This window comes from Xiphophorus hellerii, chromosome 21, assembly GCF_003331165.1.
Source record: "Xiphophorus hellerii strain 12219 chromosome 21, Xiphophorus_hellerii-4.1, whole genome shotgun sequence".
NCBI classification, from domain to species: domain Eukaryota; kingdom Metazoa; phylum Chordata; class Actinopteri; order Cyprinodontiformes; family Poeciliidae; genus Xiphophorus; species Xiphophorus hellerii.
This window is the reverse complement of record NC_045692.1, coordinates 18,517,094-18,541,512: the sequence shown is the minus strand read 5'-3', so window position 1 is coordinate 18,541,512 and position 24,419 is coordinate 18,517,094. Positions and strand designations below refer to the sequence as shown.

General features: G+C 40.8%; 1 protein-coding gene across 4 annotated transcripts in view; it reads right to left on the bottom strand.

The window, feature by feature from the left end:
* The window catches only part of gli3 (GLI family zinc finger 3), a 123,050-nt gene that overhangs the window by 9,384 nt on the left and 89,247 nt on the right, over positions 1–24,419 (bottom strand). For 2 of the 4 annotated variants that reach the window (XM_032550729.1, XM_032550731.1), the window contains exons 5-10: positions 23,453–23,661; positions 17,982–18,143; positions 12,788–12,992; positions 9,598–9,817; positions 7,800–7,913; positions 6,066–6,206 (exon numbers count right to left, since the gene is read on the bottom strand). In XM_032550729.1, coding sequence (XP_032406620.1) covers positions 6,066–6,206; positions 7,800–7,913; positions 9,598–9,817; positions 12,788–12,992; positions 17,982–18,143; positions 23,453–23,661 — 1,051 coding nt within the window. The remainder of the gene's footprint in view (positions 1–6,065; positions 6,207–7,799; positions 7,914–9,597; positions 9,818–12,787; positions 12,993–17,981; positions 18,144–23,452; positions 23,662–24,419) is intronic. The other 2 variants (XM_032550732.1, XM_032550730.1) reach the window with 2 other exon arrangements.

The window sequence follows — 24,419 nt, the reverse complement described above, 5'->3', positions numbered from 1 at the left end:
GAAACCGGTGCTGTTATGACATTCCTAAGAAGCAGCAAAAAAAAGCTTTTTTTAACCTCAGGGCAGAATACAAGACTTTCAGTTGAAAAGCTTGAGAATTTTGTGCTTTGTTGGATCGTTTTTAATAATAATTCATCCAGGGACCAAATAAAAAAAAAAACAAAGATTTAGCCCAGAAAAAAGGTCAACAACATGACTTTTGCACGCACTCAGGAACTTTTGCACGCACTCACTGATTCTTCCACAGGCCTTCTCAAACCTTCTACACAATCATGACCTTGACATCCAGCAGACACCCCACTGGTTTCATTTCCCACTGGTTTTCATTTCCCACTAAAGGCAATCGCTGACAAATTATTCAATTAATTCACTCTAAAACATGATTCTGTGGCCATCCAATTCATACCCTTAAATATCTCATATTTTGTCATGTTGCAACCAGAAAATGTCATTAAATACATATTGATGGCCTATGCTTATTAATTATGCTTCTTCTAATCTCTAATTTGTTTTTTACCAATTATTTACAATAGATTTTAGGAGGTATTAATACTATTGCTATGCATTTTATCATCAAATAGCAACTGTAATACTTGTGAGGCATTTCTGTAATTTTAAGTGACAAGCCCAGAACTACAGGGGAGAATGGTTGGACAATTGGATGATCAGAGACTGTAAATCAATCTCCTCCCCATGTTGGCCAGCGCTTAAAAAAACCTGACTCTTCCTCTGTTTTTCTTCGTCTTCAAGAGGGAATCCCGGCGGCAAGCGATCGGTCTGCTGTGACCTGTGTTCGATATCCTGCGGCTGAGAGCGATGGGAGAGTGCTGTAGAGTTGGATCATGCGCTGGCAGCTGGCACACTCACACATATTTACTGTTTGAACAAATGAATGAGGTCGTTGACGGGCGTGATGCATTAGGCTCTGGGCTGACAATGAGGGGGACAGGCAACACCGCAGGGGGAAGTGAAAGGAGGGGCAGGACTGCAGAGAAACCTAATGGCATGATCTAATGGCAATTCTTATTGAATCAATAATCTCCATGCTGAGCAGACAGGTCCCGTTGGTCGGCTAAATCGACAAACAGGTGCTGATAGCGGTGGCGCGGTGGGTTATTCATCTTCCCCCTGCCAGCTTATCGGCCAACAACTGTAAAAATGCCACCAAGATGGATTTAGGAGGAAGCTGCACGACAGGAAACGCATGGGACACGGACACAAGGGACACAGGCACTGGCTGTGACGTATGAACTGTGTACTTCCACACACGCACAGGTGCAGGTACTGTTCTCTTGGTTCAGCAGCCCCCTGTGGTTCACAACTAACATATGGCACATACTTAAGCACCAGCACCAAAGATGGCAAAAAGGCCTGGTTCAATAGAGGTTGAACATGCTCAAAAAGTCAAGAAATTTTTAAATGTAAGAGAAGTCGGAAAATGGCTCAACAACAATGCCTAAACAGCAGTTCCTTGGACCAACACCCTCAACATTCACCTTATTTTGATGGAGAGCTACAAAATGTTCTACAGGCAAGTATATACCAAAATAAAATAAAAAACTACTCTAAAACAGGCATGCACTGAACAGGAAGTCTGCCGCTTTGTATAAAAAAAAGTCCCTTTTCAAACTCTTTTGAAATCTCTAGCTTTTCCCTTTAATAGAAATTCCTCCTAGATGAGGTGTCAGCTTCAAACTTAATCATTATTCTTTTAAGGCATGGGGAACTGAAAGTTATCAAAAGCTTGAGTTTAAATTTAGGGATGTGGTTGTGGCCAACCAGAAAATCATTGACAAAAAGTCCTGTTTTAGTTAATGATGTCCATCTTTGACCTTCTTAACTTCAATAACTTTAAATTCTCCTTTGACAGAAGTTTGTGAAATTTGGTATATGTTATTCAACACAAATAACCTCAAGCCCTAACAGGTAGTTGGTCATTTTGGATGAAAGGGTTCTTTTTGTACATCTTACATGGGTGAACTCAAACAACGGCAAACAGATTTACCGATTCATTACATTTTTAATGGTTTGGGGAAATAAAAATCAATAAAATATTGATGCCTGGCCAAGCACATGGGCATGGCCAGACTTTAAAAACAAATCTCCAAGAACATTAAAAGTTTCTGTGCAGTCCCCAGCCAAACACTTACAGGATTGTGGTCCTCGCCAAATCTTCGTCGCCAAACAAGAAGTTGGCACAACTCAAAGAAAGATCGTTCAACTCCAAAAAATGCTTTTTGTATTATTCACAGACGCTAACAGGAAATAATTCCAGGCTCAAAGCTTCTGACCACTAAAGTGCAAGGGTCATTCAATGCTGCTTGCAGCTTTAACAATTTGAATTATAGCTTCATGCTGTATTCCAACATCCCATCACTTGATATTGGAATACACTAAATCATATCATTTTCTTCCCTGCTACGTCCCACTATTTGTTCACTTCAGTATTCATTTCCATGTTTCCTTATCAAACCCTCTTTGGGACGCTGCCTTCATGCATTAGAATGCAAGCGTGCATGAAAAGAGGGTCTGTTTACAAGGCAATTTCACAAAGCGATGGGACCCGCAACACCGTTTAGCTTTATCAAACATTGCCTAATAAATCATATGCTCTTTTGTGATGTCAGTTGCTGAAATGCTTTGTATAAAGGGAGGTGGGGAGAAAAAAAGCACAGAAAAGGAAAAGATGGAAGGCAATGAAAGGGAGAGGGAGAGAGAGGTAGAGAGAGAGAGATTAAATGAAAGTGGGAATTGAGAGTGGGTTAGTGAGAAAAGGAGGGAGGATGAGAGAAAGCGAATGAGAAGCAGGGGGCAGGGAGCTGAAATTGGCATGTGTAATTCAGCAGTCTTTTCATCTTGGAGTAAGATACTCTAGACAGATAAGGGCCTAATCCTTCTCATGATCAAAAAAAGCAGCGTTTTACCAATTAAAGGCCTGTGCCAGCAGCCAGAGAGGGCTGAAGGGGGGGGGGTTTCAGACTGTGCCGGCGTTTATCATTCTTTAACACTGGGGAAGCACACAACAGGAGTTTTAACAAGGCTGCACACATGGAGTAACAGCTTTCCATCTGAGAGCATTACAACGCCAAGTGTGTGTTTAACCTGGTGATAAAACACATGAACCTCTAAGACCTTCAGCAGCCCTAATAATGAACTTCGGAAATATTGTATTTACTTGAAAGTCTACCTAAACACCATATCTAAATCTTTCACATACTACTATTCGATAAATTGGGTTTGTTATTGGCATTTCAGTCAATAACTGGCTGAAAAATGTTCTTTTAGTGGTGATTTTTAGAAGTGAACCTCAACATTTGAGCTTCCTTTCCTAAAATAAACCTGGAACAGTATTGAGGGTTTTTTTGGAGAAAGAAAATTTTACACTTGCTTCTGGCTCTGATTGAAGGATCAGCCAGAAGGCTCATCTGCAGTCTGGATTCTGAATCTTCAGAGCTACGACTGGGCCACCTGTGAGTGTACTGGGACAGGGTTGGGGTCCACAGCAAAAACCTGCTGGCCATTATTAGTAAACTAAGATCAATTTCTGCTTTAGTGTCAGACTCCAGGAATCTCCAATAACACCATAAAAAGTAAATAGACTTATTGCAAGTTGTTTTGTTTTTTTCAAAGAGTCACTAGGGTCTGAGAAGTTGCTAAATACAGTGACAATGTCACTAAGTTATCCACACTGCGCCCTTGTAGACTTATCTGCTGTGAAAATGTTCTAAAAGATCAACGAAAAAAAAACAAAGGTTGTTGAGCAAGGCTGTAATAATAGGAAATTATGCCAATAATGGGTTGGGCTCTATGGCGACAAATAGCTGAATAAAAGCCAACTTCAAGAGATACATTAAAGAAGCCACCAGGCCTTATCTTTAAAAGTGTTCCCTCTGAGGGGAAAAAGAGGAGGGGAGAAAGTAAAATAGAAAATGAGAGAGAGCAAGAGAGAGAGGGGGAAGCGTCCCCAAAAAGAGGGAGGGCTAGAGAATGTTGAGCTTAAACCACGATGGAGAGGTAGAACGAGTAGAAATAAAATAAATCAAATAAATCTCGCAAACTACAAAATTGACACCCGCCTCGCTTTTGCTGACTGGGTAGGCCTGATAAAGTGGGCCAAATTGCATAGATCTGATGTTTATCTTATCGGTGGCACCGTGAGTGCCTATATGCGTGTGATAAAGGGAACGCCGGTGAAAAGAATGTTTGAGGGGTGTAGAAATATGCATCAAGAGCACTACAGGAAGCGCTTTTGTTCAAGGGGGAGAGCAATGAGGGTGGCGTGAAGGCTTAATTCAAAAATTAGGCCAACCACAAAGAAAAAGGGATATTTCACTGTGGATTTCTTACTTGTAACACTTCAGAAAGTGGTACGTCTTGACAGACTTGTCAAGCACTTCTGAAAATGAAACTTAAACATTAAAACTGCTTCAGCTAAGGGGAAACTGATGATTTATTTTTCTCGTAACGCCTTTCCTCCCTGAAGCTGTTTCAGAAGACAAGTACGGGGGAAGGGACGCGCCATTGTTTGGATATATGGAAATCCCCTCCACCACCACCACCACCACCACCGCTGCCATCCCAAACCCCTCCCAGAGAGTGAAGAGAGCCACTGTGGTCCAAATACTGTACTTATCCTATTACTGAGGGGGTGGGGGTGTGGAGAGATAAGAGCATTTTCCCGTCCGCTCTGCTGAATTAGAGGGGCAGGGAGTCTGTAGGCGAGGACTGTTATTGGCATCTCTCCACATATCTCCATGTGCATTAAAAATGAGAAATAAAACGTCATATCAGAAAGTCTGATGGCAGAAAAAAAAATTCCAAGACAGAAACATGAAAACTAATCAAAGAGGACATATTGTTTCCCTATGATGGCAACCAGGCTGTGAGAACAGCAGGGGGAGAAGGTGAGCAATATTCGCCTCCATTCCTTTCCCAACTGCTTTTACTCATCCCACCTCCTGAAACAGGGGCAAGAAGTTGTCAAGATCCTCAACCTTTTGAGCTGAGCCCTTCAAACACGGGAGGCAAGCCCATTTCGTGCTGAGGATATCAATTATAGATAGGGGTTACCACCGCAGCTGAGGATTGCGATGTCAAGACGGCAAGTAGACAGCTGTGGAGAGCTTAGGATCTTTCTATCAGATGTGTCCTGATGTGTTTCTCAGCTGCACATGTCTGTGTGAGCACGCTTGTATGGGTGTAATTTCATCGCTTGTCCAACTCCAGTTTGGTTTCCCGCTCAGATGAAGGGTAAGTGGTTCAGATGCTGCAAAGCAAAGCTAAAAGCACCTTTGGCCACAGTAGGGGTGACACGATGATTACGCTAATGGCATTTTTTTTAGCTTTCCACAGAGCCACAGGCGAAGTATGATCGGGGAACATCCATCTTCAGGCGTCTGTGAGAATTACGATAACAGACAGGGAGTTGGTTTGGTCCGGTAGAGTACACGGAATTCTGTGAGGCTTAACCCACCAAATAAGTTCTCACCATCCAGCTGTGAGATGGGTCTCCAGCTTCTGAGCCCATTATCACTACCTGTGAAACCAATCAGGAATTCAGCATTACTAACATTCAGCACTCAAGGCCCTCACTCTACAGTGGCCTGCCAGACACAGAAGCTGAGGTCTGGGGAGATAGGAGGAGGGGAAAAAAACCTCAGCTTGTCTGTTTTTTGAGCAGCTCTGTAAGATTGTACACCTGTTGTGTATTACTGGTCTTGCAAAGGAAGCTAATCTTATGGAGAGGCATAAACACTTGTTCCTTTTCTATAGTAATGGCTCCAGTCTCCTAGCTATGCTTCCAAACAAGTTATACTTTTTAAAAATCTTTTTCTAATTATACTGTCATGAACATTTAAAATTCCCCCCACTAACTGAGACCTGTAGAGTCTGAGATGGAGTACTTGTGTTTTTGGTGATTTCACTTAGTATATTGCTCGATCTTGGGGTTTGTTTGCTGATAGGTATATTCCCGGGAAGATGGGCAGCTGTGTTAAATGTGTTTTACTTATGGAAGACTACATAGGAAGAAAGACTTCATATTGTGAGGTCTGGTGGATACTTACTTGTACCAGCTGTTCCTGGGTGTCAAACTCACGGCAGCAGTTCTCCCAGTGGCAGTTTGTCTCATAAACCACCTCCGGCTCCTGTTTGCTTTCGTCTTTGTCGCCTTCCTCCTTCACCAGAGTCATCCCATCAGGATGGTCCTGAATAACCAGTGAGAGCCAATATATTAAGACCGATGTAACACTATTGACGTTTAATAACATATGCTTCAGTTCACAAACATATAAACCGGTCATAAATTAGATTCTTCACAGGCACAGCAGAGAGTTATTGCCTACATGTCTCAAACATGTGTGTCTGGCCTTGCTCGGCTCTATGAGGGGTAAATATAGCAGATGAAGCCACTTTGAAGTTTTGGAAGACTTGATCCTCGACATGTTTAAACTCTGAGCTACTGCAGAAGAGGCTTCCACTGCAAACCCCAGCTTATTTCCAGCTACCGTCTTATAATCAGCTCTTTTTTTTCCCCCACCAATGCAAATGCCTGCCATTTGCTTACATTTTGCTTTCACTTTTTCAAAGCACCTTAAATTTTTTGATTAAACAAGAGCAAAATCAATTTTCTCTTTCGTCCCACAAAAGCTAAGTGATTGTGTCGCGTTGGAAACTAAACATGATAAGAGCAGAAAACACCAAACAAAACAGCCACATGCAAAAGAATAAAGATTGAGTGCTGTTGTAGCCACTTTGCAGAGACGCAGCATTGTGTACAAGCATCACTTTCATTATGATTGGCAGTCATCCTTCATATTTGAACTGTTCGTCCAGTTCAAATATTAGTTTATATGAAATGTCCTTTTTGTAGAGTAGAATGATTATACAACAGAAAACTGCAATGGCTTTTGAAAATAACAATTTGGTGCATTCCTTTGAGTTTATAGGAGATCATCTTTTGAGTATTGATGAAAGTTCAGGAATGCCTTAACTTGACAAGGCCAAGTTCCATAAAAATCTTACTACTGATCACGAGTGTCTGCAGCTGGTAATTTCTGCTTGACTCCTACACGCAACAATGGGAAACTCCAAGGAATTCAGATTTAAGATAAAGAAGTGGAGATTTACACAAGTTGAGAGAAAACACATCTCAATAACAGCAGTATAAAATCAGTCTAAACAATTACATGTGAGTGCAAGTTATTGCCAGATGTGCAGAGATTTTGCACAGGCCTGGAAGACGACCAATAGAAAATGGGTCGGTCCTGAAAACACTGGCTATATTTTGCCAAGTCAGTGGATAATAAATGTAGTTCTAGTTTCTTCAATTAAAATATGTTTGTTAAACTAAACAGAAATAATGCATTGATTTCCTGATTAAACTGTATGGGTGAGGTCACATTTTTAAGCGTTAAAGCAAAGGAAACTAAAGTCATCTCTGTTTGGAAGATCTAATTCTCTGACTCCGCACTGTCAGCAGCTGTTCTTGGTTCTTTAACTACCTTCTGTAACTCTGCAGCAAGTAAATATATTGGATGTTATTCTGGAATGTTTAATTTATTTGGACAAAAAGATAAGGTGCACTTTGAACAACCCTGGACTTAAAGAAATGCTGAGCTTGTAGTTCTGGACAAATGACTCAACAATAGAGTCAGTAACTGATGGCAAATTGAATTTATTTATAAAGCGCCAAGTCATAAGAAGACACTTTGCAGAACAGAAAGGTCCAATTCATACCTTTTATTTAGATTTGGTCCAAATTCAATTTAAGGCGATCTAATTCAGGAGACAGAACCCACCTGCACACTCACCGCTCCGGGACTGGGCAACTCATCCTCCGGTTTCATTTTGGACCGCTTGTGATGCATCGGGTCGCCGGTGCTGCTCACAGCTGATTCGCTAGTCGGTTTGGCCTTTGGTAAAGACAAAACGCAAAAATGTTTCTAACTTTATCATTTCCCCCTCTAATTGCATCGTGCTCAGTATCCCAATAGTTTTACCCTTCATAGGAACATTAAAAATGCATGTAATGCTTATAAGCAAAACCAATTATTTACTTAATCAACAAGACAAAACTGGTGGGGTTGACTCATAATGATTTCTGCAACTGAAGCTTTAAACTGAGCCAGCAAAGAACTATGCAATTCAGTGTATCACATTAGCGTCCCTAATCAGTGCAATTAAAGCAATCTTATGAACCAATTCCACCAATGAATGACCTGGCTTTGGCCCTGGCCTAAATACGCCCTGGGGAGGATTTCTGTAACACAATAAGCTATTTGAAAGAAGAAAAATTAACAGAACTTTTAGACATCTGGAAAATGAGACCGTGTTATTCCAGAGAATGCTGAGCTTTTCACACAACTAAACAGCTGCTTCACTTCTGCTAAAGGACACATTTCTGAGTTGTGTTAAGGTATTCATTTTAGGGTCAGGAAAGAAGTGTCTGCTCCTTCAGGCTTGACTGAGATCTTCCGATGTCCATCTGTCTTCTGGAGACAGGTTTCATGGTTACATGAAACAAAGATAAGTTTGGTGGAGTCAACTAGATGCTTTTAAATGTAGGAAGACTGTAGAACCGTCAAGCATGGTAGTGGTAGCTTCATGCCGAGGGAGTCTTTTGAAGATAAAACCAAACATTTCCACATCTAGCAAGTGAGATCAGTGGTTTTGTTCTCGAGAACGTTGAGCTTTTTGATGCTTAGTGTTTCCAACTTGCGTCGCATTTGAGCTGAGCTACATATTCATTTCTGAGGCAAGAACGAAGCACTTGTTCTAACATCCACAACTTCGAGCTCAACTGAAATGAATCTTTTTTAAAGGTTTTTGTGACACTCTTTATTCAGGAAAAAGGGGAAGACATGCTGCAAATGGAACGGAAGCCGGGAACTGAACCGGGACAGCTTCTGCATGTGGAAAGAAAGTTTTAGCATTAAAAAGAGAAAAATATTTAGCTATTTGTCCACAGTGACAAGATGCATGTTTGGGGAGTCAGGATGCCAATTTCCAGTCTACAAATACTGTTAAGCACGGTGGGAGTAACATCATGCTAGGGGTCTGTTTCACTGTTTTGAAGCTGACCACATGGAGAAGTTAGAAAGCTGTTACTGTCTCATAAGACAAGCACAATATTTTCTTCAGTTTTGTCCAATTTCTGAAAATCATGGGATAATGATAAGGATAAGGATAAGGACGGGTAATAAACAGAATATTTACTGGAAATGCGGGGCCGCACATAACGTAAGGCTTGAGAAAAAAAACTGGGGGAAACCCCTTTGGATCCATCCATCCATGTCAATATTCCCCACTCTCCACATCCTTGTTCTCTCTCTAGTGATTAATGGATTCAGCGGAGGGATTCTATGCTAACAAGCCCCTGGTTGTTTGCTATACGCACGCTTTCATGTGCGCGATAGGCTGAAAACAAGAAACAACACGAGTAAGAGGAAGAAAAGTCCCAGGAGAGGAAAGCGTTGAGGGGACGGGGGTCCTGCCTGTACCTGTGCTTGCTTGGCTGATCCCTTTCACAAGGGGCTGGCATGCGACGCCGCTATCCATTAACGCGTGATGATGAATCGCAGAGGCCGCTGTGCTCACCTGTGACGAGTCGTTGGAGATGGCTGAGCGATCGCCAGCGCCGAGACCAGTTGGGGGGATGCCAGGCACGGGACGCTGGCTGACAAAGGTCGGCGTAGGGTGGACTAACGGCGGGCTGTGGCCGAAGGCGGAGCCCACGATCCCAGGCTGGCGGCCCATCAGCTGATGGTGGACATGTAACGCCACCGGAGTTGGAGGGTAGGGGAAGCTCAAAGCTGGGCTGGAGAGACGACAGAGTAAAACAACTCTAAACAATACTTCAAACATTAATTACAGAAGCAATGAGCCAAAGAAGGGGAAGTTCAAGTGAGTAAATGGATTGTTCTGGATAACTCCTCACCCTGAGGGCAATCTGACATGAGATGGTGTGGTAATAGCGGAACCAGGGGGGCTGCTGGGAAATAAAGCTTGTTAACACAGTGAATTATCAAGTGGTTTGTGTAAGACAGTGTGTCATTCCTCCACTGGGCAAAATAATACAGATAATAAATAACCGTTAATCTATCTTGGAGCCATGTAAATAAAGTCACAACATTTTCTTTCCTCTGTAAGTTACAGTTCTCTGGAAATCGTACATACCACTTGAATCTTTTTCACACTTTGTCATGTTACAGTCACAAACTTTCACTTCCTTTATAATAATTTTATGTGATCAACACAAATAAAATCAGAAGAGTGTGTAGTGTGTTTTTGTATCAGCCCCTCTGAATCAATGCTTCTTCTCAACCAACTTTGAGGATCTCATAAAAAATAAAATAAAAAATTCTCTACATTGTTCTTTGCAAAATATCTGAATGAATAAATTGTGACGAATAATATCTGTGCACATCAAACTTCAGGCCCAGACACACCTTTTTCATTTGGATTTAGTTCTGGACTTTGACAATGGTGTCCAAGTCGAGGTTCCGGGGCCATTTGTGGCCTTCTGAATGATTTTTAGTGATTTAATTCAAGAATTTAACAAATCTGGCTGGCAGGCGCAGGTACCTGATTCAGACAGGCACATATATTACCTTTTAGGGCAGGGATATTCAAACTTTTTTTGCCATGAAGTCCAACATTGTCGAATTGAAAACACTTGTTGGGGCAAATTGTTTCTATTAATGCATTATTAATATAGGAAGCGCTAAAAAAGGCACATTTCTAGTTACTTTTTATCTGCTGAAAAACAAACTGAAAGTTGAGAATTTTATCAAAATTAGACAGATTTGTTTAGACCAGGAATCTTTGACATAAAATAAAGAAGGTCTTGAAATGACAGCACTGACGTAAGACAAACCTACAGTTTTGAATTCTTTTGGACTAAGCTCAGGAACAGTAATGTTTCATGTTTCACCAGTATGATGGTGTGTTAAAAGCAAATACCAAAATAAAAATGCATGTCATACTTATTGTTATTTGCGACAAAACTGTGAAGACATGTATTATTTTCCTTTCATTTCACACAACACTGGGAAATTGTTGTGTTCTTCTGTTGTGTTCTTCAATGCATTTCTGATGAAATACATTGAAGTTTTTGGTTGCAATGTGACAACGTGGAACAATTCAAAGGGCATCAGTAATTATGTTAATCTACAAACTCAGCTAACTTTGTTGATCATAAAAATCCCAGAAGCCTCCTCTGTGTAACGATCGTTAAACCTCTGGATAAACATGGATCTGTGTGGCTCGGCTTCATTCATTCTGCACACTGACAATTGGCTCTACCCGCGACCCATATGTCTGCTGATCTTATTATGAGCCGAGTGGAAATCAATGGACCGAGACACATTTGGAGGCCCATCCGCTTGTCATATCACTCATCAGTCTGTTGGCTCTGGCTATTTGGATCCTGTCATTCGGACAGTGGCTGAGCGTGGAGCATGATTGATCAGCTCCCTTTTACAGATCGCTGATCAATGGCTGAGGGTGGGGCAATGGATCTTTGCTGTTTTTCCCCTCTTCTCCTCTCTTTTCTTCTGCTTTGCTTTGCCTCTCCACCGATACCGGTGCATGATGTATGTGATGTTTCCCTGAGGTGCGCTGGATGACTGACACAAGCCGCCTGGGAAGCAGGCCGACTGGCTGGCTGGGAGATCGTCACCCACACGGGCGTTTGACATGATAGCACACACATACACTCATTCATGCCAAAAGCTTTATTTATGTATTATGATGCCATTCTAAAGGGAAAGCGTGCCGCATTTTTCTGTAAGCTGTGAGTCATACACAGCGTCTTTGGTCCTGCCTAAAACAACATGAATATTTTTGCAAAACAGACAATTTTCCTGCTGCAATAATCAACATACCAGCACACATTTTGTGTCTTTTGTGAATTTGGTAAGAAGCCAATGTCACATATAGAGCTGAAACCACATATTTACAAACACTGTCTAAAAAGACAGAAGCATTTATTTTCTTTAATTTTTGCTGCTTTGGGGCAGAGGGAGTCAGTTATGACTACCAAAATTATTCATTGGTAAATGTCACAAAAATGAGAGATGTATATATATTTTTACATTTTCTTCAAGAGAAGAAGTTTTAAAATATTTTCAGGGTCCTTCCACAATAGTTTGCTGGACTTGTGGATCATTCCTCCTGCCTGAAGTGGTGTAACTGAGTCAGGTTTGTAAGCCGCCTCACTCTCACATTTCCATATCGATCCACTTTCTTTTATTTTTTTTAACAAGAATGTATAAAATGTTCTCATCTAAACTGTATGTTTAGCACATTAAGCCACAGACATAATTTTCTATCCACTAATTTTCAAAGGGAGATTAAGCTGTTGTAATGGCCACTCAAAAACTTCTGACATTTAAGAAAGCAGTTTCTCCTTTTTCTTCTTTTGTCATATATAAATGATACAGCAAATCTTCAGCCTGATTTGACTTTCAAAGAGTGAAAAAATATATTTATGTGTTTTTGCCAAGATTAAACCTTTCGCAAACTACAATAAAATCAATCAATAAAATTTGCTGTTTATAATGACAATTTGCTAGTGTTTAGAAAGTTTAATGGAAGGTAATAGATAACCTAAAATTTGTAGGGGGAGATTTCAACTGGAAGGCTAGCAGACGTCAGATTTCTACCCAGGAAAATCTAAAAATAAATCAAACCAACCGTAATCTAACATGGCCATCACCGTCCGACTGTTATCCAGCTCTGACAACCAAACTTCGGGTGATTTTATTTCCTTTTTCTACTGTGCTACCTGATTGCTCTGGCGGAGAGATGTCCGTAGGAGCCGCTGGTGGAGGAGCTGGAGCGTGAGCTGTTCATCAGTGTGGTAACTATGGCGTTCGGGGAGTTACGAATCATGGTCTGCAAATCGAGGCTGTGCTCAGAGAGCGGAGAGATGGTCAAGGGGCGCTTCCTGTTGGGCCGTGCCGGAAGCCTTGGGCTTGGGAAGCGCGAATCTGGAGGATGAGAATGGAGAAAGAAATTACTGCGTTGTTAAAAGCAGAGGTGCTGGTAGCATGTAGTGTTTGTTTGGTCATGTGATAGTGATGAAGCAGAGGATTGTGGGATGTTTAACTGAAGGATGGAAGCAATGTCAGCGTTGAGGTCATAGTTTCACTGTGTCAAAATGGTCAGGAAATAATATGGTTTATACAATACTGGTAAATATCGCTTGTCAGCAACAACAGCAAATTTGTATATTGATGCGTCTCTATTTAAAGTTTGCCTGTTATTATTATTAGATGCTTCAGGGCAAGAGAATCAGCTAAAAAACAACCAAAAAAAGCATCTGATGGTTCATACATGCATTTCTGTTTAAACTCTAACCTAATCAAACCCTAACAGATGACATTTTTGTCAATCATCAGACAAAAGGCCCATCTCAATGAGTGTTCAGCTGTCACTTGATGCACTGCTTGCATTTCATCCAGGAGAAAACATGTCTTTTATGTTGGAGAATTGCTCTGACTGTGTATGGTAATATTTAATCAAGTCCAATTTGACTCGTTATTCAAATGCAATCAGTGTTGACTGGAAATACCAAAGAGGGGTTTGAAAAGGTAAAAGGCGGAAACGGCGCAACCATTCTCTCCGAGCGCACAATGAGCCACGGGTAGAGATTAAAACATGACTTTTGTTGTCTTTTCACACGGAGATGTCACAAACAAGACAGAGAGGGAGAGAAAAAAAACGGGGGAGACGGAAGGAGGGGACAAAAAAACAGCACTGAGGGGATGTCGCGCTTTGTGCATGAACTGACACAATGACTTTGTGACTCAAGACTTGGGAATAAAACATTTCGAGTTATTTCATAAAGGCAAACAAAACCGATAACCCCCCTCCTGCATATTTACGTCCCCCTCAATCCATCCATCTCCCTAAAACGTAAATGCTCTATCTCTGGTTTGACACATTCAGCGATTACAGAGAGCTTCCTTTCACATGGTAATCAGAGAGTGTGCTGTTGTGTGTGCGCGTGCGTGTAGCATTCTGGCATCCACAGGCCTGAGCTGCAACTGAAGCATCCAGAGCAACACCCTCCACTCTCTTTACATTTTTTATTGTAAGGCGGATCTTGTAAGGAGGAATGTGAGAACACAATATAGAACACATGGGATTCCTTGACAGTTTGGGGGCTTTTTTTCTTATTTTTTTGCCCATTCACCAGCTGAAGCTATACATCCATCTAGCCTCCTGCAAAACGTCTGCTTTTATACCTCTGATTCAGACACATCTGACACCTAAAACAAGCCGCATCCACTTGTGGAAAACTGGAGGATGGTGAAGGTGGAGAGAGAGCGACGGAGAGCCTAGCGTGGGAGACGGGGGCTTGTGTGCCATCACTGCAAAGCCTCATGGGACCGGTGTTTATTAATGCACAGCCCAAATGATAAATCGGCCAACCGGGGAGACAGAAAGGGAAGCGTCCTGGCTCATAGCAGCACTGTCCCTCTAATTTCCTCTTGATTTATGGACGGGACGGCTGGTTACTCGCCGCGTCATTAATTTCGAGGGGGCCAGGGAGGTTTTCGGATGGGCCAGACTGACGGTGGTGGAAAGAAAAGTTGGTTCCAAAACTGGGGTTGAACCCTCAGCGACCCACCTGGGAAGGGGGGGCGACTATAATAAATACATTCTACTTTATGGAGTGTAAAAGTAGATCCTGGAGATGGAAGCACAATACAATAACTATTGTTCTTACAATCATCAAGGTTTTAATCCTGTGACAAGCAGAGTGTTCAGAGAAAGAAAACTTGTACTGAAAAGGACATTTCTGTCAATTCAGCTTATTTAGGATACAGGAAAGGACTGATGCCCTGAAAGACAAGGAAAAAAATAATTTTCTTCCAAATCTAAGCAAAAGTTTCTTCTTGTCCTCATCTTAAAAAGTTAAGGCATTGTAAAAATGTGCATTAAAATAAAAAAAAAAAATTATTTCACCAAGGTTTTTTAAAATGTCTCCATGTATTCCAGGCATCCTTTACATAAAGTCAGAAAATAAATTTATTTTTTTCGTGATCTGAAAAGGCCTTCATCAGATTAAAAAGGTTCATGTAGTCATTTATGTAATATTTTACTTATTCTTTGACCATGTTAATTTTTTCTCTCACTGCGCTTTTTCAAAGTCTGACTATTTTAAAAATGTATTTTCTCATGACCTGGAAAAGTGATGAACTCCTTTCAAAAAGGTTTCATAAAGAAAAACAACTAAATCTTCCAAACTTTCTTGATTTTTTTTTAGTTTATGCAAATCTTTTCCCCTGAATGGAAGCTGATTTATTTTTCTCTAAATTTAAAAAGTCTGACCAAAAGTTTATCTTTAAAATATTTTTTGTAGATTATCTGCACATTTAAAAAAGTGCCTATAACTAAAATCAAAAAAACATAATTTTTATAAACAATTTTCTTCCATTTTTGTCCTGAAAGGCACATGAGTTTTCCCCTTTATTTGCTTTTGTTTGTTTGTTTTCTTTGTGTGTGCTTTATTTTATTTTATTTTTAAAAATGAAGCTAAATCTGGGACATTATTTTAGCTAAAAGCTAAGTATTGTGCTAAATCTATACATCAGTGTTTTTTCTTTCTCATACTTAGCTCTTTTGGGTTTCCTTGTTTTCTGATTTTTGTTTTTTTATTTGCTTGTCTTTCAAAGAAAAGTAAATCATGATCAAAAACAAAAATATTGATGTATTACTCTAATAATCTATGTATTGATTAATTTATTTATTGTAGAAAAAAACTTTAGGTCAACTTTAAAACATTCCCTTGGATATACTTTTTTGCCATTTAGGACTTCCATATAAATGTCTTTTTTTTAATTTTTTCACTTTAATATAAGTATACACCACTAAACTGTAAAATGAGCTGTTTATACTTCCTACAAAACAGTACTTTAATGGAGATTAGATGTGATTAGGTGTAAACATTTCAACAATAATAGTTGTTTTGCCCGACTAAATAAAGCAACACCGGTGTTTAAACCTTAACATAAACCTGTTTATGCAAACGGTTTCCTATTAGCTGCAAAACACCACAGAGATTAGTTAATAGAAGCCACAAATAAACATCGTAGTGTACTGTATACTTCAGTCAGAGTGATCTATGAGAGCTATGGTGCTAATTAGGCAGTGCTAACGCAGACAATAGACCATTAAAGCACAAATAGGCAGGACAGGCCCATTGTTTCATTAGCAGAACTCTCTCCGAAGGTAATTACACTCATTTGGAATGCACTAAAATAGCTTCATGGTAGCCCAGATTATCACCGAAAGCCTCTTGATAGACTTCGCTCTTTCCTAAAATCCGCCAAAGCTTTAAAGTGTTAATTTTTTTTCCCTACACAGGAACACACATCGCCTGAATGTGATGAGTTATTACCAGCAATGATCACAGGCGATTTTGAATTTTTTTTTAAAGAGAGGAGCACAGCGTCTCCACTTGAATTTGGCCCTAATTGTTTTGTTTCAGTCTATTAATCTTAAAAAGTGACACAGAAGAAAGGATTTCTCTCCCGTGATGAATGGTGGGACATTCCAATTCCCACTTAATAGCAATTAATTTTCTGATACCCGCACAAGTTTGGCTAGTTTTAATTAGTTTGTTCGGAGGAACAGTGGGGGGATGTTCACCCCCGGATTTCCATGAAAGCGGTGTGTGTCTGACTAAATACGTTCCCATCAAAGGGAGCGGGGTGAGGCTGTCTGACCTCCCTAAGATTCGATGTGCCTTTAATTTCCTATTTACACTTTAAAATAACTCATTAGCATAAGTCCTTTGCGTACAGTCCTGAGCCAGACACGTTAAGACAATGGCTCATTTAAATGATGTCAAAGTAAAGTTGCAGAAGTTGAGGTGTAGCTGGAGGTATATAGATATATATAGAATAGAAGATGGGAGCACCATGGTGGTGAACTTTTAAGGATTGAATTCCCGCAGGGGCCACCCACAGTTTGCTGAGAATGTAAGCACTCATAAGACAGAAAGATGGAAAAGATGGATGTGGTTAGCATCTTTCATCACATACGGATGCTCAAAGTACTTTATTAAATGCTCAATAAAGTATAATTTATAATTAAAGCACATTTCTGTTTTACCTAAATAGGCATAATGGTGTGGAAAACTCCACACCCAGAAATCCAAGGCAACAGTGCAACCAACTGAACGGTTTCAGCATTTAATAATTATACTACATTTATTTCCTAGGTGAAAAAAAAAAACACTTAAAGAAATCCAATTTTTGTTTTTCACAAAATCACTGATGGAACAATTGTTAGCATGACTACCAATCCCTATTCCAATTTAATGTATCTAAAGTGTTTTTTTTAAATAATTTTTACATTACAGCTTTAAGGTAGTTAAAGTTTCAGTTTAATTTCTCAAAGTCGCTCTTCAAAAATGGAAAGACAAGAGATCTTGTGGAGTAAGGCAGATGAGTGTTGATCTCATGGAAATGGCATTAGTTCTGATTTGTTCTTGTTGCACTAGGACCCTCGTAAGAGTAATAATAATAATTTTTGAAAAACTCTAGACTTTCCTGAAAATCTGAACATAGGTCTTCATAAGGTCTTTTAAAAGTCTGTTTCTCCAAAACATGAGGAAAAATAAACAAAGAAATGTCCAGAGATCCTTTCTTCTGTTTGCTCAAACCTTGTAAGTTGTTCTAGGGGAGGAACAGCAGAGATGCCTGTAAGTGTGGTCCAATTGATTTCGTAATAAAACTCTGCTGCTGCATTAAAAATGAATTTATTTTCAGGTGTTTTACTGATCTTTACCAGAGAAACTAAAGACTGAGGCTGATGTAAGTTTTCTGTTTTGCTTTAAATGTTTTCCTTAACCTCAGGAAGATTTCTACATTGACCAGTGTAGTGTAGTGTGCTGTATTTCATCTGCAAATGAGAATAAATAAAAAATACTCTTTTTTTATCTTTAGGGAATAAAATTTACTCACTCTCCATCGCCTGCAGGTACTCCATGTGCAGGGCGGTGGCGCTGCTCGCGCTGCCAGTGGACGCCACAGACGGGAGAAGGTCTGTGGCGTACGGGCTGCGGTGGCCCGCCAGCAGAGCCATCTGGTGGTAGTAATCAGCTGTGGTCAGACCGGCGTGAGGCGCTGCAGCGGGACAAAAAGGAAGTTCATGTCAGCAAAAGAGGAAAAACTGAACATTTAGAAGGAAGCTGGCGAGAGAGCAGGAAACAGCGGCTTTAATTTATTAGGCTGTGAGGGAAAGCCGACAGCAAGAGCACCTGTGCTGCATTAGAAAACTTGCACTCATTTACTTTAGATGATAATCAGCTCAGCAGAACAGTAATGAGCGCATTAGCAAACCCCATCATCTTAACCAAAACAGCTGCACAGGGAGCGTCACCTGAAGACTGGAGTCTCACTGGGGATCCCTGCTGGCTCCCAGATCACAGCGAGTGTGTTAGCGTGGAGCAGCATAACTGATCATGGAGCAATACGACCCATAAATAGCTGTTTGTTTTTGGTGTTCTCTATTCACCTCTTACAATGTTGTACACAAGTTTTGAAGGCTTGAGCTTTTTCACATTTTATTTCACAATACTTCAAGGTATTTTATTGGGATTTTACTGTATGTTACAGACCAGCACAACTTAATAGTGTAACTGTTTACTTTGTATTCAACCCCGTGACTCATAGCATGACCTTTTGCTGCACTTACAGCTGCAAGTCTTTTGAGGTCTGTCTCTACCGGCTTTGCACATCTATACACAAAGTCCATTGTCTTTTACAGAATGGAGAGGATATGATTTAGCTTTTTACTTTGACTGGGCCATTTTAACATGAATAAGCTTTAATCAAACCATTTCATTCTGTGTCTGTGCTGATGTTCATGGCCGCTGCTTTGCCCCAGTGTCAAATCGATTTCTTCCAGAAACACCCTGTGTTCAGCTGCACACATCGTCCCTGTCCCTGCTGAAGGAAGGCGTTCCCACACAACGATGCTGCCACCAGCATGTGTAGTTTGTTCTTCTACTAGCTGTGTTCCCTACAAAGCTTCATGCTAAAACTAAGGAGGCTTTCTTCCTTAATCTCTCCCAAAGGCAGATTTTTAAAGTGCGTATCGAACCGCTGGCATGAACTTCCGGACAACTCTGCTCCGTCCTGAGTTGTGGATAATGCTCCCTGTTCTGGCTTGTCGGTTTAGGAGGAATCTTTCCATTTCCAGATAATGTGTTAAACAGAGCTCTGTAAGACGTGCAAAGTTTCCAGTGTTGTTTTAAAACCTGTTTTAAACTTCGCCTCAGCTTGCTCTCTGACCTGTCTGCCATGTTCTCTGATCTCCATGATGCTGGTTGTTCACTAACATTTTCTAACAAACCTCAAAGGGACTTGATCTATGATTTAGGTGACTTCTGAGGGCAATTGTTTGCACTTTATTTAGGGGTGTCAGGGTAAAAGAGGGGCTGAATAGAAATGTGGATTTTCATCTCTAATAAAAAAGAAACTTGAAAACCTCCATCTATTTTCCATTCTCTTCCACAATGAGGCAGACTGATATTCTTTGCATCTTTTACTGAAAGTTAATTTAATGCATATGGCCATGAAGTTTATTTTTGAAATCATTGAGAAAGGGGCAGGTTATACAATATGCTTCGTCTTCATGCTCTCTTTCCACTTGTGTACAGTAAGTAATGTAATGATTTAGTGATTACATTCACTAAATCGAGTGAATAAACTCACTGATTGGTTGAGCTGTGTGGCTCCAAACCCAATAAGATCCACTGCATTTGGGAAGGGTGTGAATATTTCTCTGTGTGTGTGTGTGGTGAGAGAACGCGGGCCAGTGCATCTTTTGGCAAACATGCTGCCTGTGTGGCGCATGCATCAGCGCTGCAGTCTGCAGATATGCAACCTGCTCCTCAACTCTGCTCCGTCGCAAAACAAAAGGGGCCTAAATCTTCTCAGATGGATCTGAGCGCACAAAAAGACACAGAAACCATCCTGCCTCCACTTCGTTTTCTCTCTCCGAGTGCTCCTTCTTTCCAAGTCGCTCCCTCAGTCAGAGTCCTTGAACCGGAGCCTAAAAATAAACATCTGGCAGAGGACTTCTATATGCAAATATTGTAAGAAAGAGGGAGAGGAGAGAAAGACTAACAGTGTGGTTTTGGATTAAGATATGGAATCAGTTCAGACCGCTGAAGCTCCTTTTCCCCCCCAATTTGAGAAATCAAGAGGAAAATAAATAAAGAAACACTGTGTGAGGAGATTTCTTCTTAAATCTGGCCCGCATGCCTGCAGTATGCCTCCACGATTGGCTGAATGAAAGGAAGGAGGAAGAAAAAAAAATTGTAAATTAATTCGATCTGGCTTTTATGTCTCCAGCAGAAGGGGGAGTTTCTTAATTGTCACCAGTGTTCCGCCTCGGCTTTGCTTTCGCATTCAGCCGTAATGTGTCCCATTCAGGATCGGTGCGCGGAAAAGAGCTTTGTGGAATTTTCTAAATCAGAAATGTTGGCATCCGAGTGCCATCCCGGGGGCAAAAGGAGTGTGGGGTGGGGGGGGATGTGGAGAAGGCAGAGACTCGCCTCAGGACTCGGCGAGCTGAGCCACCGGGCGCTCCTTCGGCACAACAATAGGATCAGGGGCAAGCCTACTTCTGAACCGTTTGTCGTGGAGAATATATAACGTTAAAAACGTGTGAAAGCAAATGTGTGGCAGAAGGAGGGTGGCACTAAATCCCACCCACTTTTAAATCTCCATTAGATTCTGTTAATTAATTCATCATTATTCAAATGTACTTTTTGCTGGGGGAAGAAAAAAAAATCTTTGCATATTGAAGAAGGAGGCTCCCTGTAAGCGCAGTGATATACTAACAACACAAAAGCTGATGGGTTAATTAATCACCGAATTGATTAAAGGAGTAATTAGGTGCCTCATTCAGCATTCACGGCATTATGAATTAAACGGGGGATCATGTGGTAGGTTGGAGGAACTATTTTGATTTAAAGCAATCTGAGCCTGGCGCACATTACGTTATGCTAATGGAAAACCTGGAGGGCAGAGTCGGAGCCGTTTTCAAGCGCAGGAGAGGGGTTGAGTGAAGCAGACACTTCAACCCTCACTTAGAGGCTATCAGGTCTGCGCGAGATTAAGGGAAGTGTGCAGATGTAAAGGAAATAACCCCACTATCTGCCAATTCACACATACATCCAAACATCAGACAGGTAGCTGAAGAGGCAGTTTGTGACTCATGTGCCAAAATCTTGATGGCTGAGGATGTAAAGAGCGAATAATGGGTCATTTTGGGGATTTGAAGATCTAAAAGCCGAATGTAGATGGGGATCTTTTTAGCGAGAGTTCAAGGAATTTGAAGGAGATAGGCCTTGACCGTAACTGTACTTTACAAAAAAATGCCTACAGGAAACCATTTTATAAAGTGTCATAACTTTACATATTCATGAGAACATGTTGTGCAGTTAGAATCTCCTGAAACTCTTCTGAAACTCTGCTCAGACTTTGGGATGTAACAACCTTGCTTCAAAATAGATTAAACCCAATTTCTCTCTCAAAATTCTGCACACAAACCTCCACAATGACAATGTGGAAAAGCTGTTTTTCGCTTGCAAGTATATTAAAAAGAAGAAATTAAATGTACCTAATTATTCATTTACTTTGCTCAATATTTTTTTGATGCACATTTGGCAGCACTTACACCCTCAAGTCTTCTTGAATATGATACTTTGAGCTTGATACCCTAATTTCTGGACTGTTTCAACCATTATTCTTTGCTGAATCTTCCAAGATCCAGTGTTTGAATGGGAAAAGTTGGTGCACAGCCATTTTCACATCTCTCCTGAGAAGTTCAATGGGATTCAACCCTGCGGTCTGGCTGGGGTGCTCAAAGTTGTCCTGATCTTTGATATCTTGGTTGAATATTAGGGGTCATTGTTCTGGTAAAAGATGAACTATCCCTCCAGTTGTAGGTCATTTTCTTAATAAAAGGCTGTCATGAGCTTTTTATGAAGGAGTGGCTTCCATATAGCCACTAACATATATGCCTGATGGGTGGATCGCTGGAAAGATTGTTGTTCTTCTGGAAGGTTCTTTTCTTTCTCTCTGGGCTCAACTCCTTTGGTCACCTCCAGGACTAACACCATTCTTGTTCGGATTAGACAACCAACCAGTTTTATGAGGAGTCCTGTTGGTTCTTCCATTTACATACGATGACGGCCCCGGTGTCATTGGGAGATAAAAAACAGCAGAAATCTTTTATGGTGAGTACCCTGTCATCAGACAGATCTTTTGATTTCATGTTTAGTCTGACCTTAAATAAAAAGATGAACGCTCTTCTGAATTCCTGAATTGAATTGCATGGGATTCCAATCCAGTCCAATCGAGTGGATCAACTTTGAGATGATCAGTGGAAACAGAAGGGACATTAATTTTGATTTTTTTAGTTCTTTATCTTTAAGATATTTGCAGATTTTTTTAAAAATCACCTTACTGGGTGTTGTATGTAGTTTTAAGGAGAATGTAGTCCAAATACTACGGATGTAGTCCAAATACTTTAACTTAATTTGAAATAAAAGCGTAACAAAGAACATGTTCACGAAAAGTGATTTGCTTTGAATGTTTTCCAAATGCATGGCATATAGTTTCAATGGCCTCGCCGACTGAATTTGCAAAATGAATGAACAAAATCTTCTAAAGAGGACACTTTTCTATCAGATTTTCTAATTTAATTTTTCAAACCAGATCAAATTCAATACTTTCTAGTATTGAATTTGACTGGTATTGAATTTGACAGTATTGAAACTGGGTACAAACCTGTAGATAATTAAAATATGTTCTCCAGATTGTTCTGTTTACCTTTTCTAGCATGTTGTTATTTGCATTTGTGATGACCCAAGTCTGACCTGCAAGCACAACTTTTTTTTTTTACAAAAATCTTTAGTGTTTCAAAATGCATTTGGTGCATTTGTTTATGAAACCAGAACACCTGAAGATCCCTCCTTCCTCCTCAGTGTAACTGTATGTGACTCCGCCGCTCACTGCTGCGTCCTCCTGAGGTCTGAGGTCTCCGACACGTCTCGCAGATCAAAAGGATTAGCCCTCTCTCCGACAGGAGCCCCCCCACCCATTCGGAACGTGCTACACTCATAATGCTCCGACCCGCCAGCTAACTGACTCAGATAACGTCTCCCGGACCCCTGGGTCTTAATAGAGACGGATCTAGTTGCCTCTCACCTGACCCCCTCTGATCCCAAACCGGAATCAACCGATACAGAGAGATGAAATTCCTCCTAATAGCAACTGATCAATTCCAACAATTATTTTTAAATGCCTACTGAGGCCGTGTCGGATCGTTCGTACTCTTGCTGGGGTTTGCGTGTGCGCGCGTGGGGGTGTGTGTGTCTTGAGCGGGTGTGTGTCGGTTTATGTTTCACTTTACTCACCATCTGCCGGGCTGAGGCCCCGCGCGGCTGGTACGACGGAGATGGAGGGGCTGCTGTGGAGGGAGCGGATGTAGTCCATGTACGGGCTGATGTAAGGGTGAGGAGGGTGGAAGGGCGACTCCGCCCCCATGGACGGATTCCGCTGGGGGGAGATCCGAATGAGGGAGATGTCGGAGAAAGCCGGCGTGGTCGCTATCGATGGAGTCCTGCTGAGACACACACAAAAGGAGAACGTGGGAGGAGAATGACAAGAGTTCTTCAACTCAGAATAAAAATAAACAATATGTCCACCTGAAATAAGATGAAACTTACTTGCAAGTTACTTTTTAGCAAGATATGTAAGCTTGTTAATAACTCCTTCATTTTGATGAAAAAGTACTGGTTCCACTGGCAGATTATTTCACTTTTAACATGGGAAAAATGTCCTATTAAAAGTGAAATAATTTGCTTTTTCATCAAAAATTTAAAACTATTTACTTAAATTAAGCTTCTATATCTTGCTGAAAAGTAACTTATATCTTAGTTTTGTCTTCTTTCAAGTGTGCTAAGATATTTCCACTAGAAACTAGACCAAACATACTTGGTAAGATTGTGTGTTTTTGCAGTATTAAATTTGATTATGAAGTTGCTGTGTCGTGGCCTTTTGCAGGGCATTTCATACTTAAAAAATCTGGAAAAACTCAGCACCAGGTTGTGGCATCACAAATAAAATGATCACTTTAAAACTGCATGGTTTGTTTTGGAACATCTAAAAGTAGAAAAAAAAAACAGAACAAATTTTTTAAGAGGGCAGATTCCTTTTCACAGAACTGTACGACGGGGTGGACTTACAGTGGTGGGGCAAGACAAATAGATGGTAAAACTATCTCTCTCCTTCCCACTGCAAGGCAGGAGAGAATGCAGCATTCCAACTGCTTCCTACGCAGACATTTCCTCAGATCAAAGGCAGCTTTCACCACTGCGTCTT